The sequence below is a fragment of the Emys orbicularis genome, chromosome 4, assembly GCF_028017835.1.
Source record: "Emys orbicularis isolate rEmyOrb1 chromosome 4, rEmyOrb1.hap1, whole genome shotgun sequence".
Classification (NCBI taxonomy): Eukaryota; Metazoa; Chordata; order Testudines; family Emydidae; genus Emys; species Emys orbicularis.
This window is the reverse complement of record NC_088686.1, coordinates 128,739,831-128,759,614: the sequence shown is the minus strand read 5'-3', so window position 1 is coordinate 128,759,614 and position 19,784 is coordinate 128,739,831. Positions and strand designations below refer to the sequence as shown.

Below are 19,784 nucleotides of genomic sequence, written 5' to 3'. Positions count from 1 at the left end.
GATTGGCGCTGCAAGCCTGGGAGGTGGGAGAAGGGGAGCAGCGACGGAGTGCTCGGGGAGGGGGCGTAGCAGAGGTGAGGTGGGGTGGGGAGCCCTGCGGCAGCTCCCCCCCCCACCCTGAGGCACCCCCGCGGCAGCTCCCCACCCCCCTGGCCCGGGGAGCCGTGCGGCAGTTCCCCACCCCAGCTCACCTCTGCTCCGCCTCCTCCCCGAGCACGCCGCCCCTGCTCTAATTCCCCTCCCCTCCCAGGCTTGCAGCGCCAAACAGCTGATTGGTGCTGCAAGCCTGGGAGGCGGGAGAAGTGGAGCGGCGACCGCACGCTCGGGGAGGGGGCATAAGAACGCTGTAAAAAAAATTGGGGGCACCGCTTTTTGGCGCCCCCAAATCTTGGCGCCCTAGGCAACCGCCTACTTTGCCTAAATGGTAGCACTGGCCCTGGGCGCAGGAACAAACCATCCCAATGTACAGAAAGACTAGCAAATATGGCAGGCGACCAGCTTGGCTAAACAGAAATCTTCAGTGAGCTTAAACACAAAAAGGAAGCTTACGAGAAGTGGAAACTTGGACAGATGACTCAGGAGGAGTATAAAAATATTGCTCGAGCATGCAGGGGTGTAATGAGGAAGGCCAAAGCACAACTGGAGTTGCAGCTAGCAAGGGATGTGAAGGGTAACAAGAAGGGGTTCTACAGCTATGTTAGCAACAAGAAAAAGGTCAGGGGAAGTGTGGGACCCTTAATGAATGGGGGAGGCAATTTAGTGATAGATGATGTGAAAAAAGCTGAAGTACTCAATGCTTTTTTTTGTCTCGGTCTTCACAGACTGCCTGGCAGCACAGTATGGGGAGGAGGTGAGCAGCCCTCAGTGGTGAAAAAACAGGTTAAGAACTATTTAGAAAAGCTGGACATGCACAAGTCCATGGGGGTGGATGCAATGCATCCTAGGGTGCTGAGGGAGTTGGCTGATGTGATTGCAGAGCCATTGGCCATTATCTTTAAAAACTCATGGCAATCGGGGGAGGTCCCAGACGTTAGGAAAAAGGCTAATGTAGTGCCCATCTTTAAAAGAGGGAAGAAGGAGAATCTGGGAAACTACAGACCAGTCAGCCTCACCTCAGTCCCCAGAAAAATCATGGAGCAGGTCCTCAAGGAATCCATTTTGAAGCACTTGGAGGAGAGGAAGGTGATCAGGAACAGTCACCATGGATTCACCAAGGTCAAGTCATGCCTGACCAACCTGAATGCCTTCTATGATGAGATAACTGGCTCTGTGGATGAGGGGAAAGCAGTGGTCGTGATATATCTTGACTTTAGCAAAGCTTTTGATACCGTCTCCCACAGTATTCTTGCCAGCAAGTTAAAGAAGTATGGATTGGAAGAATGGACTATAAGGTGGATAGAAAGCTGGCTAGATTGTTGGGCTCAACGGGTAGTGATCAATGGCTCCATGTCTAGTTGGCAGCCCGTATCAAGCGGAGTGCCCCAGGGGTCAGGTTTGTTCAACATCTTCATTGATGATCTGGATGATGAGATGGATTGCACCTTCAGCAAGTTCACAAATGACACTAAGCTGGGGGGAGAGGTAGATATTCTGGAGGGTAGGGATAGGGTCCAGAGTGACGTAGACAAATTGAAGGATTGGGCCAAAAGAAATCTGAGGAGGTTCAACAAGGACAAGTGCAGAGTCCTGCACTTAAGATGGAAGAATACCATGCACTGCTACAGGCTGGGGACCAACTGGCTACGCGGCAATTCTGCAGAAAAGGACCTGGAGATTACAATGGACGAGAAACTGGATATGAGTCAACAGTGTGCCCTTGTTGCCAAAAAGGCTAACGGCATATTGGCTGCATTATTAGGAGCATTGCCAGCAGATCGAGGGAAGTGACTATTCCCCTCTATTCGGCACTGTTGAGGCCATATCTGGAGTACTGTGTCCAGTTTTGGGTCTACCACTACAGAAAGGATGTGGACAAATTGGAGAGAGTCCAGCAGAGGGCAACGAAAATGATTAGGGGGCTGGGGCACATGATTTATGAGGAAAGGCTGAGGGAACTGGGCTTATTTAGTCTGCAGAAAAGAAGAGTGAGGCGGGATTTGATAGCAGCCTTCAACTACCTGAAGGGGGGTTCCAAAGATGATGCAGCTAGATTGTTCTCAGTGGTGCCAGATGACAGAACAAGGAGCAATGGTCTCAAGTTGCAGTGGGGGAGGTCTAGGTTGGATATTAGGAAAAACTATTTCACTAGGAGGGTGGTGAAGCACTGGAATGGGTTACCTAGGGAAGTAGTGGAATCTCCATCCTTAGACGTTTTTAAGGCACGGCTTGACAAAGCCCTGGCTGGGATGATTTAGTTGGGATTGTTTCTGCTTTGAGCAGGGGGTTGGACTAGATGACCTCCTGAAGTCTCTTCCAACGATAATCTTCTATGATTCTGTGATTCTATGGTTACCATCCCCTCCCCGATAGAGGGCTCTGTGCAGGTGTTACTCTGCTACCATTCCCCTTCCCCTCCCCCACCCCCCCTCGCAGCAGGGGGATCTGTGCGGGTGTTACTTTGTTACCATCCCCCTTCCCCCCACTCCACAGCAAAGGAATTTGTGCATGTGTTACTCTGTTACTATCTCCTTCCCCAGCAGGGGGCTCTATACGGGTATTACCCCGCTATCACCCACTCCCCAGCAGGCAGCTCTGTATGGTGACATAGTTGGGGGCACACTGACAACGGTGTCAGGAGGGCCTCCCCCAATTCCCACAACTTTAAAGAGCTCCCAACAGTTCCTGGCAATTATTCCTGTGAAAGAGGAACTCCTGCTCCTCTATGGTATATTTTCTGGATGGATTTCCATGAACATTTTGCTCTGGGCATTAGCATGGAAAGATGATCTTCCTTCTGCAGAGTCTCCTAGGAAACAGAGCTTGGTTTATGTGTGTATCTAGTGCAATGGAGAATAAGGACCAGCTTCCTGTTGCCCAATCATTTTATGCAAATTATTCAATATGTTAATTTGCATATGTGGAGAAAATTTGCATGACCATATACTGAAGTATAAAACAAATGGTGGGTGGATTTAATGTTGGTGAATGGCATCTCTTTGATGACCCTGATGAATGGAATCCTCTATCTGCAAGGCAGTAGCAGGGCACACTGCTCAGACACACTGCCCTGCCAGCAGGCCTCATCCCAGGGGAACTTCCTGGGAAGGACCCCCCCGCCACAGAATTGCCGACGACGACCGGGAGCGCGGAAGGACCCCCCTGCCGCAGAATTGCCGACGACAACCGGGAGCGCGGAAGGACCCCCGCTTAGGGCGCCAAAAACCCTGGCGCCACTCCTGAATGTAACAGGGTTTGCACCACATGGGGTGTAACACCACACCTTATAGTGTTAACAGGGTATGCACCACATGGGAGAGGGTGGTAATACTACAGTTGACAGTGTTTGCACCACATGGGGGTAATACTTCAGCTTACAATGTAACATGATTTGTACAGGGTAACATCAGGGTAACTGCAGTATATAATGTAATGGCCTGCACAGTGTGTGACGCGATTGCATTGCATAGGATAACGCTACACCTTATAGTGTAATTGCACCATGCACGGTATCAGTGCAGTGTACAGAGTAAAAGGATTTGCATCCCATGTAGTAACACTGCAGCTGACAGCATAGTGGGGTTCGGGCCCGCTCAGTGACCCGCAGCTTACAAAGTAAGCTGGTTTCCTGCTACAAACGTGCTCCCTCCCGTGGATTGGCCAGTGTGCAGAGCCTGGTCATTTTACCCCCACCCCACGCAAGCCCCGCAGCTCTTGCAAGACTCTTGCTCCCGGGTCCGAACGATCCCACGCAACGCGGTGAGGAGCAGAGGCCTTATTGGAAATCCTGGGAGGTGGGCGGGCGCACACAGACTCCAGGGCTCGGGTACAGGGGTCTGTTGCTGGGCAACAGGAGAGGGTTCCGTTGCTGGGTAACGAAGGGCGGGGTCTGCGCGGGGTTACGTCACCAGCGTGCGTCTGGTGGTGCCGCGCGGCGGAGCCTAGAGCTGGCGGTTGGCGCGGCGGAGGCGGTCGGGCCCTGCCGAGCAGCTTCGGGTGCGCTGCTGCCCCCCCCGCAGCTGTTCCGTCTAGCGGGATCGGGCCCCGCTCCAGCCTCCGCGCGCAGGGGTCCCCTCAGCCGAGCCGCCCGGCCCGGGGGCCGCCGTGACTCTCCCGGGCGCCCCCAGTGCTGGGAGAGCCCCGGCCAGGCGCCCGGGAGCTGCGCCCCTCCCGCGCCGCCATGGCCCCCAAGGACATCATGACCAACTCCCACGCCAAGTCCATCCTGAACGCCATGAATGGCCTGCGGAAGAGCAGCACGCTCTGCGACGTGACTCTGCGCGTGGAGCAGAAAGACTTCGCCGCGCACCGCATTGTGCTGGCGGCCTGCAGCGACTACTTCTGCGCCATGTTCACTAGCGAGGTAGGGCGGGAGCCGCTCGCTGCGCCCAGCGCTGGCAGGTGTCTTGGCCAGCGCGCTCTCGTGCCGAGCCCCAGGATGGCTGCGTTGGGTTTTTGTCATACTCCTGAGGGCTCAAAGCTTTTGTTGAGAGCATTTCCCGGTGCACTGCCATGGTAGTGCTTAGGCCCCCTTGTCCTGAGTGCAGCCAGAGACAGTTCTTGTCCCTAAGAGCTTACAGCCTGTCCTAGACAAGACTGAGAAATGGTTGGGAGGGGAGAGGTACTGACAAGAGAGGGGATTGGCTCAAGGTCATACAACAGGTTAGTGGCAGAACCATAGCCCTGAGCTCCAGGTCTAGTGCCCTATCCACTGGACCAGGCTCTTCTTCATAATATTTGATAATGATTTACACTAATTGCACATTCTTTCTTTGCAAAACGCGGAAAGGCAATAATGTTTGGCTGAGCTGCAGTTCACTGGTTCAGGTTGTTAAATGGGAGGTGCTGTCTGTGGCTTTGATTCAAACTTAATGCTGTAGCAAATAGAAAAAAAACATGAAGGGGGCAGTAAGGGATTGTGGAACTGAGTTTGTAAAAGATACATTTCTGTTGTCTCTTCTTACCAGAGAAGAGAAGCCTTTCTAGTAGCCTCCGAGTTGGTATGGAGAGAACATAGAATCATAGAATATCAGGGTTGGAAGGGACCTCAGGAGGTCATCTAGTCCAACCCCCTGCTCAAAGCAGGACCGATTCCCAACTAAATCATCCCAGCCAGGGCTTTGTCAAGCCGGGCCTTAAAAACCTCCAAGGAAGGAGATTCCACCACCTCCCTAGGTAACGCATTCCAGTGCTTCACCACCCTCCTAGAGCAGGCCTGCACAACATACGGCCCACGGGCCGAGGCTCACTGTGCGGCCCGCGGGGGCAGGGCCGGCTCTAGGCACCAGCAAAACAAGCTGGTGCTGGGGGCCGCACATTTTTAGGGGCGGCATGGCTGGCGCCAGAATGCCGCCCCTAAAAATGTGCCCCGGCCACCCTAGCTCACCTCCGCTGCCGCTCGCGCGCCGCTACTCGCCCTCCCTCCCAGGCTTTCAAGCCTGGGAGGGAGGGGGAGCAGCGGCACGCGAATCGGCTGTTTCGTGCGCCACGGCCGCTCAGGGTCTCCCCCTCCCTCCCAGGCTCTCAAACCTGGGAGGGAGGGAGGGAGGGAGGGAGGGGGAGATCCCGAGCGGCTGTTTCGCGCGCCGCTGCTCCCCCTCCCTCAGAGCCTGGGAGGGAGGGAGGGAGGGGGAGAAGCGGCGCCCGTGCCGCAGCCACCCGGAGTCTCCCCCTCCCTCCCAGGCTCTCAAACCTGGGAGGGAGGGGGAGATCCCGAGCGGCCACGGCGCGCGAAATAGCCGATTTGCGCGCTGCTGCTCCCCCTCCCCAGGCTTGAGAGCCTGGGAGGGAGGGCGAGTAGCGGCGCGCGAGCGGCAGCGGAGGTGAGCTAGGGCGGTCGGGGCACATTTTTAGGGGCGGCATTCTGGCGCCGGCCATGCCGCCCCTAAAAATGTGCGGCCCCAAGCACCAGCTTGTTTTGCTGGTGCCTAGAGCCGGCCCTGCCCCCGCGGGCATGGAGCCCTTGCGCGCCGCCGCGCCTCCACCCCCCCCCCCCCCCCCCGGGCCCCAAGCGGGACACGGAGCCCGCGCGCGGCGCCGCACCCCCCAGGCCTCAAGCAGGACACAGAGCCCTTGCGTGCCGCTGCCCCTCCCCACTGCCCCAAGCGGGACACGGGCACGGAGCCCTCGCCCTCCCCCCCCCCCCCCCAGCGGGATACGGGGCTCAGCCACCGCCCCCGTCCTGAGTGCTTTTTGGCCCACCCCCCCCGGGACTCCTGCCCCATCCAACACCCCGCGTTCCTTGATACCCCCCCCCGGGACCCCTGCCCCATCCACCCCCTTCCCTGTCCCCTGACTGCCCTCCGCCGCCCCATCCAACTCCTCTCCTGATTCCCTATCCAACCACCCCTTCTCTCTGTCCCCTGACCATCCTTGGAACCCCTGCCCCTGACTGCCTCCCACCGCCCCATCCAACCCTTGCTCCTTCCTGACTGCCCCCCGGGACCCTTGCCCCCATTCAATCCCCCTGTTCCCTGCCATCTGACTGCCCCGACCCCTATCCACCCCCCCCACCCCCCTGAACTCCCCTGCCCTCTATCCAACACCCCCTCCCTGCTCCCTTACTGCGCTGCCTGGAGGTGGCTGGCGGCGCTACAGCCGCGCCGCTCGGCTGGAGCCGGGCCACGCTGCCACCGTGCAGTGCCTGGAGCACCGGGTCAGGCTGAGCTTGCAGCCCCCCTGCTTCCCGCGAATCAGCTGTTCGCGCAGGAAGCCTGGGAGGACTGAGAAGCAAGCGGCGGCTTCGGGCTCAGGCCCAGGGAGGCGGAGCAGAGGTGAACTGGGGCGGGGAGTGGTTCCCCTCCGCGCCCCTCCCCCCGGGTTACCTGCTGTGGCGCGGGCGGTTCCTCCCACCCCAGCTCACCTCCGCTCTGTCTCCGCTTCCCTGGGCTTGAGCGCGAAGCCACCGCTTGCTTCTCTGCCCTCCCAGGCTTCCCGCACGAACAGCTGATTCGTGGGAAGCAGGGGGGGGAGGGGGAGAAGCGGGGCAGAGTGTTCAGAGGCGGAGCGGAGGTGAGCTGGGGCCGGGGAGCGGGGCGGAGAGCTGGAGCACCCATGGGGTCGGCTCCTAAGGCGCCACTTTTGGATAATGTGCTCAGGGGGGAGCAGCCGCTCCCTCTGCTCCCCCCCAGCTACGGTCCTGGTCACTTCAACTTACCGGTTGTTAAATTTAGAAGCCCTTTTAGAACCGGTTGTCCCGCGCAGGACAACTGGGCTTCTAAATTTAACAACTGGTTCCCGCGAACCGGTGCGAACCGGCTCCCGCTCACCACTGGAGACTCCCCTTGCCGCTCTCACCCTAGGAGCCAGAGACCTCCCAGCAGGGCTGGTGAGTGCGGCCAGGGAAGGGTGTGGTGGAGTGAGTGTCTGGGAGATGTGTGGGGGGTGCTGGACTGTGAGGGTGTGGAGGGCGCTGGGCAGTGGGGGAGGTTTGAGTGTTTTGGGGTGCTAGGCAGTGGGGGCCTGTTGGGGGGTGCTGGGCAGTGAGGGAGATCTGTGTGTGTCAGGGCACTGGGGGTCTGTGTGGGGCATTGTTTAGTTGTGGTGGTGGGGCTGTGGGGAAGGGCACTGGGAGGGAGGGAGGAGAAATGTGTGTGTATTGGGAAACAGTAAGGTTAGTTTAGCCGTCTTTGACATTTCGACCAATAAGGAAATTAAAATGCATTTGTAATTACATATCTTATTCTTGGCTGATAATCATTTATTGATATTTTTTAGGAAAATTTTCAATTTAAAACACAAACTTTTGTTTTTCTTTTTTTACTTATGATGTCTATCTGAAAACCCATATAAATTGACACAAATTGCAAATTAAAACTTTTTAAATGTATAAGCATTTTACTCACTTGGGCGCATTTGCCTCATGGCACACAAATTTGAACTCTGCTTCAAAAATTTGCACACAAGAAATTTTTCTTTTACCTTAATTATACTATCTTAGGAGCCCGCTATAACATAGTACCAAGGTTCAATACAAAGTCATATAAAAGTTATACAAAAATGCATAATGCAGAGATTTATCTACAACTGCATTGATTGACTGCTGTGTGCAGTAATATAGTGACCCCTGGACCTACAGGCTTCCACACACCGTCAGTGCCTTGCTAGTGTGCCATGCGCCGTGAGATATCTCTTCTCTTTGTGTGTGACTGTGAGTGTTTCCCTTGTGTGTGAATTTATTCAACAAAATCTTGAGCTTCATAATGAATACCATGAGTAAAAAGAAAAGGAGAAAAATAGAATCAGAGCACAGAGTTTTCAACACTGAATGGACGAATAAATACTTATATACTATTTCCAAAGACAAAATACTGTGCCTCGTGTGTCGCGAAACGTTAGCCGTTCCGAAAGAATACAACCTTCGGTGGCACTTTGAAACTAAGCATCCCAATCTCACCAAATTGAGCCCAAATGAAAAAATAATTAAAGCAGCCAGTTTAGCGAAAAACCTTAGTAGAGAACAGCAAATTTTCAAGAAAGTGAGCACTGAGAACGATACAGTTACTAAAGTAAGCTTTAAAATTTCTAAGGAAATTGCTGCTGCTGGGAAATGCTTGACAGAAGACGAGTTATTAAAAAAGTGTATGTTGATTGCTGTATCTGAGTTATGTCCAGAAAAGAGGGGAATATTTGAGAATGTCAGTCTATTACGCATGACTGTACGGAGAAGAATAGCTGACATTTCTACCAATTTAAGTGATCAGTTAAAGCAGAGAGTCAGTGAATTCTGCTTTTACTCCCTAGCTATGGATGAAAGCACCGATTTAAAAGACACCGCCCAACTTCTTATTTTTATTAGAGGTATTGATAAAAACTTTGAAATTACTGAAGAACTTGCTGGCATGTGCTCGATGACGGGTCGCACAACCGGAAAAGAAATCTCCAGTGAAGTGATAAAGTGCACGAATGATAAGTCGGGATTAGATTTCACAAACTTGGTGGCCATTTGTACTGATGGTGCTCCAGCTATGTGCCAAAAAAATGCTGGGGCAGTTACTCTTCTTGAAGAATTTATCGGGAGAGAAATAACGAAACATCACTGCATTATGCATCAGCAGGTTTTGTGTAGCAAAGTCTTAAAATTTGAGCATGTAATGTCAGTGGTAGTTTCCATTGTAAACTACATCCGTTATAGAGGACTAAAACATAGGACATTTCGAGCCTTTTTTGAAGGGGTAGACACCGAGTGCAATGACTTAATCTACCATACAGAAGTGAGGTGGTTGAGTCGAGGAAGAGTGCTCCAGCGTTTTGTTGCTTTGAAAGAGGAGGTAGCAAAATTCCTAGAAAATGGGCCAATAAAATTCCCAGAGCTTGAAAATGAGTCCTGGAATCAAGATCTCTTTTTCTTTTGTGATATTACAGCACACCTGAATGATCTCAACATTCAACTTCAGGGAAAAAATCAACTTATATTTCAAATGTGTGCAGCAGTGAAAGCTTTCAAAATGAAATTGAAACTTTTCAGAAGTCAGCTGTCAAAAGGTGAAATGTGTCACTTTCCCACTTGTGCACAGCGTATCCCTCAGCACAAACACGCCGAGTTAGGAGAAAAATACGCAAAGCACATCATTCTTTTGATTGAAGAATTTGACAGAAGATTTACTTTGTCTAAAGAAGAAGACGTCCAGTTGAAGCTGATTGAAGATCCCTTTTCTGTGGATCCAGAGGAAGTGCCACTAGATTTGCAGTTGGAGGTTATTGAACTTCAGTGTTCAGCAGTTTACCGAAATAAGCACAGAGAAAGCAGCTTGCGGGACTTCTACAAAAGTCTGGACAATGAAGTTGCCCTGAAAACGTTCAGCATTTTTGGACGCACTTACATATGTGAACAAACATTTTCCATCATGAACATGAATAAAAACAAGCAACGTTCTTCTCTGACTGACGACCATTTGGAAGACATTATGAAAATATCCACTTCAAATATGACCCCCAAATGCGACAAGCTTGTTGCCGAAAAGAGATGTAATATTTCTCATTAAATTTGCAAGGTAATTATGAAAAGTACAAATGTTTTCTTTCAACGGAACAGATGTTTTTAATTTTTCCACGATTAATAAAAAAAATTAAAATAATTTAAAAAATTGTTTGATTTAATTGAAAAATTCTTAATAAAGTATCACACACCCTCCCCCCCAAACCTTAGCTGTTTCGGCGGGGCGGTGCTGGGGAAGGAGGGTTTGTTTCCGCGGGGCTGGGCGGTGCTGGGGGGGGGTGTTTCCGCGAGGCCGGGGGGTTTCGGCCCTCAGCTGTTTTCTTTGGAGTAATATGGCCCTCGCCGCTTTACGAGTTGTGCAGGCCTGTCCTAGAGAAATAGTGTTTCCTAATACCCAACCTAGAGCTCCCCCACTGCAACTTGAGACCATTGCTCCTTGTTCTGTCATCTGCCACCACTGAGAACAGCCGAGCTCCATCCTCTTTGGAACCTCCCTTCGTTGAAAGCAGCTATCAAATCCCCCCCTCATTCTTCTCTTCTGGAGACTAAACAATCCCAGTTCCCTCAGCCTCTCCTCATAAGTCATGTGCTCCAGACCCCTAATCATTTTTGTTGCCCTCCGCTGGACTCTTTCCAATATTTCCACATCTTAGCAAAAGATGTAAATAGATATATGCCTTTACCTTATGTTTCCTCATTTTCACGATTTTCAATTTTGCATTGTTGTTCTTCAGCAATCTTGGCTGGCTTTTATGCAGTGTTTGTGTAGATGAATATGTGATTTTAAAAAAACTGGAGTGAACTTATTGCTGGTAAATATGCAGGATTCGCTTTTCTGGAGATTGAAGCTCTCTATCCAACAGTAGTCACAACATGGGCAGCAAGTAATACAAACTTCCGCATACACCAGCCACTAACTCCCTCTCAGTGAAATTTAGCCCTTATCAGAGGAAGCACACCTAGCAGTAGCACAGTCAGTCCTTGGGACCTCTGCTGAGACTGCCAATAAGGGCCAATGGCAGCAGTGATTAGTGTGCATTAGGAACTAGGCTGAAACCATTTCTCCATGACCCCCACAACACACCTTTCAAGATCCATGGGTCCTACACATGCCTATCACAACATGTGGTATACCTCATCCAGCATATTAAGGGTATGTCTACACTGCAGTTAAAAACCCATGGCTGGCCTGTGCCAGCTGATTTGAGCTCATGGGCCTTGGGCTAAGGGGCTGTTTAATTGTAGTGTAAATGTTTAGGCTGGAGCCCGGCCTCTAGAACCTTGTAAGGTGGGAGGGTCCCAGAGCTTGGGCTGAAACCCATGCTGGACCATCTACACTGTAGTTAAACAGCCCCTTAGCCTGAGGCCCACGAGTACGGGCCAGCTGCAAGTGTCTAATTACTGTGAAGACATACCCCAATAACTATGTGGGTGAAACAAAACAATCAAACTCTCAAATGAACTCTTACAGGGCAGGTCTACGCTTAAAATGCTGCATCGGTGCAGTTGCGCCGCTGTAGCAGTTAAGTGGAGACATTTCTATGCTGACAGGAGAGCTGCTCCCATCGGTGTAGTTAATCCACCTCTGCGAGGCGGAACTATGTTGATGGGAAAAACTCTCCTGCCGACATAGCGCTGCCTACATCAGGGGTTAAGTCAGTATAACTACGTTGCTCATGGGGTGTGGATTTTTCATAGTTATACCAATATAAATTTGTAGTGTAGACCTGGCCACAGAAAAATGAGAATACAAAAACACCATATTACTCGTGGGTGGACACTTCACAAAATGATCATTCCATACCTGACCTCTCAGAAGAAACCTGCACAACATCTTCAAAAGATGAGCCTGGGAGCTTACATTCATAATTTTGTTAGATAGTAAAAATCATGAACTCAATAAAGACATTGTTGTAATGAGCTATAAATCCAATCTGTAATCCACTAACCCTCTTTTGTCCTACCACTGCGAGGTGTTAACTGTTCACTTCACCTTGAATGGTCTCTTGCAACATGTTAACTCCTTTCCTTAACAATATGTTCCATCTTGTATTAAGCTGTGGCACTCTGAGTACCTTTTCCAGACCTGAAGAAGAGCTCTGTGTAAGCTTGAAAGCTTATTTCCTTTCACCGACAGAATTTGGTCCAATAAAAGATACTACCTCACCCACCTTTGTCTCTAATATCCAAATAGAATCACAGGCCATCCTTCTGTCTAGTTTCCTTCTTCTCCCTGACTTTAATATTTACTTTAAACATTTTAAATCCCTGTTTTTATGTTAATTTTTCTCCCTTTCTGCTTTACAGGAGGAGAAGCCACTGATCAACTGTTGAATCCCTGGCTGTTGACAGCACTTTTTCGCTGCCTCTGTGCTGAGTGGAGTGGAGAAGCTAAAACAACCCTTCAGTTTTAACTTCAAAGTTGTTCCTCATTGTGAAAACTGAGGGGCGGTTTCAGCATGTATGTACCTCTACTTCCTGGTTTTGCACTGGGACTTCTGTCTCTGAGGAGTCTATCGCAACATCCAAGGATGCTCTAAGAGCTGATCACTGGCTCCGATCCTGAAAAGCCCGGATGGTTTCAATGATTAGCAAAAGTCCTCTCTAGAAACTGTTTTGTCTGGTATAAACAACACATAGAAACATCCTTCTCATTTTGAAAATAAATTACTTTTGAGTCTGTTCAGATTTTTATATGGGCATCATCACTGTAGTATGAGCACTTTCCAATAGTGCATTAAGCCACAGGACTAGCATTTGTCATGTTTCTTTTTTCTCTCCAAGATGAAATTGTAGTTTTTTGTTTGGGTTTTTTAAATCATTTAATGTGTCCTGTGTGTCTATATCAGCAAAAGCAAGGTGGAAGAAAGCCTTGCAGTCAGAGCAGAAGGTGGTGATGCTTGTGGTTCGATGATCTTGGGCTTGCCCTAAGAAAGCCCTGTCTCCTGCACAGGATGAGCAGTACCCCTGGGGGACAGCAGCATTGTGCCTGAGAAATGGAGCTGCCTACAGTCCTAGTCTAGGAGCATTAAGTGATCTTTTAGGTATCCTAGGCCCAAACCATTGATGTTGCTAAAGGCTTATAACTCCGTGAACCTTTTCTAATAGCACTAAACCATATTGAGATGTGCTTTCCTGGACCTTCCTAATGCATTCAGGAAAGCATGGGTTTTTGGTTTATTGCCTGAATTAGGATAGTAAAAATTCTAATCCTGGTCCCTTGTCACCCTAATTGGTGCTGGATGAGCAGAACTAAGCGAATGCACTTGATAGTAAATATGAGGTAAATGATCTTAAATATTTCCAAGATGTAGAGCTACATTAGGTCATTTAACCGCACTACATTTATACTAAAGAGAAACTTACCAAATCTCATTCCATTCTCTTAGCAATTGTCTGAATATCATTTGCTGTGCTCTTGTATGTAGACAATAACTGAATCCAGTATGTGTTCAGTATAATGTGTTCAGTATTATTAGGTTCGTTCTTGGTCATTTTAAATGGTGATAATGGAAAAATGATGGTAGGGTCCCCTCAGATACCCAGTCTAACTTCAAACTACCCATAGATTGATTAATGGAGATGAGACTTTCATCCTAGATGCATGCACTCTGATTTCATAGCACTGTTTGCTGCCTGGGCTGGTGAATGGACGCTAAGGCAGAACATTCTCAAGCAATAAATGATTCCAAAATATACAGATTTATAAAGCAAGGTCAGCTTCTCACACTGAATGTCTTAAGGGTCTTCATTCAACAGGGCATTGAGGTAGAAGGAATCGCGGTGATGCAGTGGCTTATAATCTCTCTTATGGAAGGTCATTTACAAGCAAGCTAAATGTTTTTGTGGTATTGAAAGAGCCAAAATGAAGCAGAGTTTGGATGTCCTTGAATAAAAATCCCACCTGATAACCACATAGACAGGCGGTATAGTTCATGCAGATTGTAGGTGCTGTTCTTGATATCTGGGCATTGAATTACTGCCAGTGTGTTATGAAATAGTAGCTGTTGCTACCGTCTCATGATTAAAGTTGCTAGTGAGTATCTCAGAGCCCAGCTTTCCCCAACTGCCCTACTTCCCAGTCCACAAGCAGAGGCTTCAAAATTGGTAGATTTGGTTTGGGGCCAAGGAAAAATTTTTCTACCAGATTTAAAGTGGATTGGACCAAGGGTGTTTCCTAACTATTCTAAATACAGGAGCTCTTCAGAATCTGAAGCGTTTGTGTGTTTTGGCACTTAGTTTCAAGAAAAGATGAGACAGAGAGCGCGCATGCTTAATTTTCTGGTCTCATCTAGTTTAAAAGTTGATGTCCAGGTCCAAAGCTTAGGTATGTAAAAAGCTAAGAATTTAAATAGGAGCTTCACGTGCCAGCCCAGAAGGCAGAGGAGGTAGTTGAGCAGGGATGGGTTCTTTGTTCCTCAGGACACCTGTATGCACTGTGTGAAGCCCAGGAAAATGAGTGTGGGGAGCAGACTTTGCCCCTTGGGTCACTTTCCTGGCATCCCTAGTCCCCCTTCAGATCCTGTCTCCTCCTTTGCTTCCTGTACCTATACCATCCTCAGCAGACCTGCTAAGATATTTACTTCCTGCATATTTCAGGATGTTTACAGAAGTTGGAGAGGTATAGGGAAAGTATAGCGCTTGGGGACAGTGAGGTCACAAGATGGGAGAGTCACTCCTTCCTCCTTTTCATGAGCTTTGGGTGGGGCTCTTCAGGGACATCCTTCAGTCCTTATTCTGTTCCTCAGCCCCCAAAAATACTAAAAATTGGTCTTTTGCGTGGTTGACAACTCTGTCTAGTTCACTGGGGAGAGGGGTGTGCGCTTTGATTCTCCAAAGCGTTGGCCCAAGTGCAGCACCATTTCTGCACTCTCCTCAGGAGCAGAGGGGGAATGGCTGTTTTTTTGAGCAACATTCCCTCCGACTATACTCTCTCTTCTCTATCCAAACAGCTGTCACCTGCTGCCCCAACACTCCCTCAGCACCATCTTCAGATTTTCATGTTTGGCTTTCCCTCTTCCACTCTTCTCAGTTTCCCATCCTCATCCTTGGTGACCTCAATCTCCACATTGATACCCTCCCCCCACACACACACACACCTGACTTCTTGTCCTCCTGTCTTATGATTTTAAACCATGATATAGCTTGCTCACTTACCAAAATGGCCACTCATCTGATTTTGTTTTCACTAAAAAACTGTTCCTTCTTGATTTCTCTGTATCCAAAGGCGGCTTCAGTCAGAAAAATCTGTCCTGGTAAAGAAGGGACGTGAAAGCAGCAATTTTATCAAATGGAAAAAGAGAAAGTTGATAGTAGTGATTTGATAGTAGTAAATTAGCAGTTATGCAGTGCAGACAATTGATAAGGCAGAAAGTAAAAGCATTATTGGAAAAAAATGCACAGTAAGATGTTAGTGGGCTAATTTATAATCCATTTGACAGATCTCAAAAAGTAACGAAATGGGGACTCATTATCTGAAAACATTTTTAATAGTGTAGCTAACTTACCTAGGGACATGCTGGATTCTCCATCTCTTGGAGTCTTTAAATCAGGAATGGATGTCTGTTTCTAAAAGACGTGCTGTAACTCACCAGAAGTTATGGGCTTGAAGTCCTGCACTTAGGAAGGAAGAATCCCATGCACCGCTACAGGCTGGGGACCGACTGGCTAAGCAGCAGTTCTGCATAGAAGGACCTGGGAATTACAGTGGACGAGAAGCTGGATATGAGTCAGCAGTGTGCCCTTGTTGCCAAGAAGACCAACGGCATATTGGGCTGTATTAGTAGGAGCATTGCCAGCAGATTGAGGGAAGTGATTATTCCCTTCTATTTGGCACTGATGAGGCCACACCTGGAGTATTGTGCCCAGTTTTGGTCCCCCCACTACAGAAGGGATGTGGACAAATTGGAGAGAGTCCAGCGGAGGGCAACGAAAATGATTAGGGGGGTGGGGCACATGACTTATGAGGAGAGGCTGAGGGAACTGGGGTTATTTAGTCTGCAGAAGAGAAGAGTGAGGGGGGATTTGATAGCAGCCTTCAACTACCTGAAGGGGATGGAGCTAGGTTGTTCTCAGTGGTGACAGATGACAGAACAAGAAGCAATGGTCTCAAGTTGCAGTGAGGGAGGTCTAGGTTGGATATTAGGAAACACTATTTCACTAGGAGGGTGGTGAAGCACTGGAATGCGTTACCTAGGGAGGTGGTGGAATCTCCCTCCTTAGAGGTTTTTAAGGCCCGGCTTACAAAGCCTTGGCTGGGATGATTTAGTTGGTGTTGGTCCTGCTTTGAGTGGGGGATTGGACTAGATGACCTCCTAAGGTCCCTTCCAACCCTGATATTCTATGATGTGGGAATCACTGGGTGAAGTTCTCTGGCCTGGCCTCTGCAGGAGGTCAGAGTAAATGATTTTAGTGGTTCCATCTGGCCTTAAGTTTTATGAATCCTCTCTCTCAGATTGCCACTGAGTCTCATTGTATATGGTCCACTCACCTTCTACATCCCACTTCTCTGCAATCCTCAGGCTGTTGTCTTCTTACACTCTTCTTACCCACTTTCTTTTGCACCCTCATTCTGCTTTCTCCATCACCTTTGACTCCTGTTCCCCTCTCTTCTATTGTAAAGTGCATCCCAGTAACCCACGGCACTGGCTCAGTCTGTTTCCTCCACTCCTGTGTTGCCTGCACCTTCATAGGAAGGCCCAGGACTGCACTGATTTCCTCCACTACTGGATTATTATTTTCTTCTTCACGGAACTGCCAGAGTTGGCCAAGCAACAATCCTTCCTCATTGAATCCTTATCCATAACCGTTTAATTTCATCTTTTACAGGAGAAGCTCAAGTGCTTTTCTCTGAATCATACTCATCTAGTGCTGACCCTGCCACCTTTAGCCATATACAGGCTTCAGGGGGAAAAAATCTACTTCATAAGTCACATCCTGAAGACCTCATCAAAGGCCTGTGCATACTGACAGGAGATCCTCAACAGCTTGCAGGAGCAGGCTTTGTGGTTCTGTATGCTAGCCAATTATACAAGAGTCATTAGAAACAGTCAGCAGGTTTACAATAGAGACCTGAAATCAATTATAAATTGATGTCTGTGAAGCACAATTTCAGTACACCTCTACCCCGATATAACACGAATTCGGATATAATGCGGTAAAGCAGTGCTCGGGGGCGGGGGGGGGGAGGGGCTGCGCGCTCTGGCGGATCAAAGCAAGTTCAATATAACGCGGTTTCACCTATAACGTGGTAAGATTTTTTTGGATCCTGAGGACAGCGTTATATTGGGATAAAGGTATATTTCACCTGCACATATATAAGTACTGTGGCTTCTTGGAATTTAATATGTCTATATTTGATGAATCCTTTAAAGCCCTTAGAAAAAGTATTTGATCCAAAATAGCACATCTTACAAAATAACAAAAGGAAGATGGAAGGTTGGCATTGCAAAGTGGGCCAGAGTTAAGATTGATTGGGTACCTTAACTGTGCATTTCTCTATTTTCATGTTTTTCATGTAAATTTAACCTTGGCTCTGAAATTCCTGGCTTTTTAATAGAACGACGAAGTTCTTGTAAGGATTTTTATCCTTAAATTACTGATTTGTCCCTTCAATCTTAACTCTGGCTTAATGGAATTTTTTGTGGTGTGATTATAAAGACAGGCGTGAGATGGCTGCTCCACACAACCCATAATGTGTCAGGCAGACAGTCCAAGGTGAAGAGTTGGGGGGGAACTCTCCTTCCCTCCTCACTTCTGCATATCAAATGGCACAGATGCTGACTTTTATTTTTCCCGGTGGGTGCTCCACCCCAAGGCCCCACTCTCGCTTGGCCTCTTCTCCCAAGGCACTGCCCTCGCGCCACCTCTTTCTGCCCCTCCCCTAAGGCCCCCTGCCTGCTCGCTGCTCCCTCCTCTCTGCCCCCAAAGCCCCCCCCCCCCCGCCTGCCCACCCACTGGTCCCTCCTCTCTGCCCCCTCCCCCGAGTGCTCACCAAATAGTTGATCAGGCGGCCAGCACCAGGGTGAAACCACTGTGGATAGTGGGTGCTGAGCACTGCCCTATTTTTTTCCATGGGTGCTTGAGCCCTGGAGCACCCACGGAGTCTGCGCCTATACCAGGTGGTGATAGTGAGTCTGCCATTCATCTTAGGTTAAATACCACCCATTAAGCTTCTGTTGTGTCAAATCTCATCTGGCTTCTTCCAAAATACAGTTTTCCTGAGGCATCCTTCTACACACAAGAAATACTGTCTCCTCTACACACGTGTGTGTGCACGCACACACGCTGAATTCTCCAAGGGAATTCCTTCATTTTTATCTTTTCCCTTTTTACATGCACTGAAAAGGCAGAGTACTCTGAAAGGACAACTTTTAAGAGCCATCATTGGGTTTTTGGTCTGACCTCTGGAAAATAAACCATTATCTCCCTTGCTTTTAATTTGTAGCTTTCAGAAAAAGATAAACCATATGTGGATATCCAAGGGTTGACAGCCTCTACTATGGAAATCCTGCTGGACTTTGTGTATACAGAAACAGTTCATGTGACAGTAGAAAATGTCCAGGAATTGCTCCCAGCAGCATGTCTGCTTCAGCTGAAAGGTAATTGCAAACCAATTAACCATGCAGTTGATGCTGTTTAGAGCTCTGGAATGTCTTTGTAAGTAAAGGAAAGATTGCAGAAGGCAGAATGCAGAAGGCTGCTGGGCTGTTTCCAGACCCAAGTCTTTTTGTCTTGAAATTGCTGTTTGTCAAATGTGCTGCTGCGTGTACTCTGTTCTCACTGATAAGAAAGTTTGAACCTCGTAGAGATATGGTGATAAAACAAATAAGTGTCCCAGGGCATCTCCCACTCTCAGGTCTTATAGATCCCCAAGCTGTGTAAGGCTTCCTTTTGAGTCTCTCCTATATCTATCAAGTTATTTTTAATATGTATAAATAGTCAGTGGCCTAAACATACAGTCTGTTGCTTTATTTTTTTCCTGGCCCCTGAAGAAATGTTTGCCTATATGCCCCTTGGTGTGTGCTTACCTCTAAGCAAGGCTTTGGGGTTTACATTTCAATATAGACTAGAGCTTGGTTTTCTAAATTACTTTCCAAAGCAGTGATTGGATAGCAGAAGTGCATGAGCTCACTCACTCATCTCATTTCCATAGGTGTGAAGCAGGCTTGTTGTGAGTTCTTGGAAAGCCAGCTGGATCCATCAAACTGTTTGGGCATCCGAGATTTTGCTGAGACACACAACTGCGTTGATCTAATGCAGGCAGCAGAGGTCTTCAGCCAGAAACACTTCCCAGAGGTGGTTCAGCATGAAGAGTTCATCCTCTTAAATCAGGAAGAGGTGGAAAAGCTCATCAAATGTGATGAAATTCAGGTAAAGGTAGCAGGAGCTGTTGTGCAAATCAGTGAGAGCAAAATACTGCTTGAAAGAAAAGCAAATCACGGTATGTCTCGCCCACTTCCCTTTCCCCCCCACATTGGTTAGCTCATAATACTCTTGGAGTGGCTATCTCAGGCAGGCTCTGAATGCTCTACTGACATCTACTTCTTACTGAATCAGCTGCATATTCTGAAACTGACAGGTAGAGTGTAACCTCCCCTCTACAGCAAGGTAGCTGTCATTGGAACATGGAGAATGAAACATTGGTTACTTTATTGGTTACTAACTGTTATGAAAAGACCAGTACTACAAACTGGAACCAAATTAGTTACAATCAAGGAGAAAGGCTAAGACACAACAGCCATGGGAGATA

The 19,784-nt window shown here is 48.6% G+C and overlaps 1 protein-coding gene across 1 annotated transcript in view; it reads left to right on the top strand.

Moving 5' to 3' along the window:
• The first annotated feature begins 4,276 nt into the window (after positions 1 to 4,276).
• KLHL12 (kelch like family member 12) overlaps positions 4,277 to 19,784 on the top strand; it is an 88,913-nt gene continuing 73,405 nt past the window's right edge. The window contains exons 1-3 of the mRNA XM_065403037.1: positions 4,277 to 4,459; positions 18,480 to 18,633; positions 19,188 to 19,405. Coding sequence (XP_065259109.1) covers positions 4,277 to 4,459; positions 18,480 to 18,633; positions 19,188 to 19,405 — 555 coding nt within the window. The remainder of the gene's footprint in view (positions 4,460 to 18,479; positions 18,634 to 19,187; positions 19,406 to 19,784) is intronic.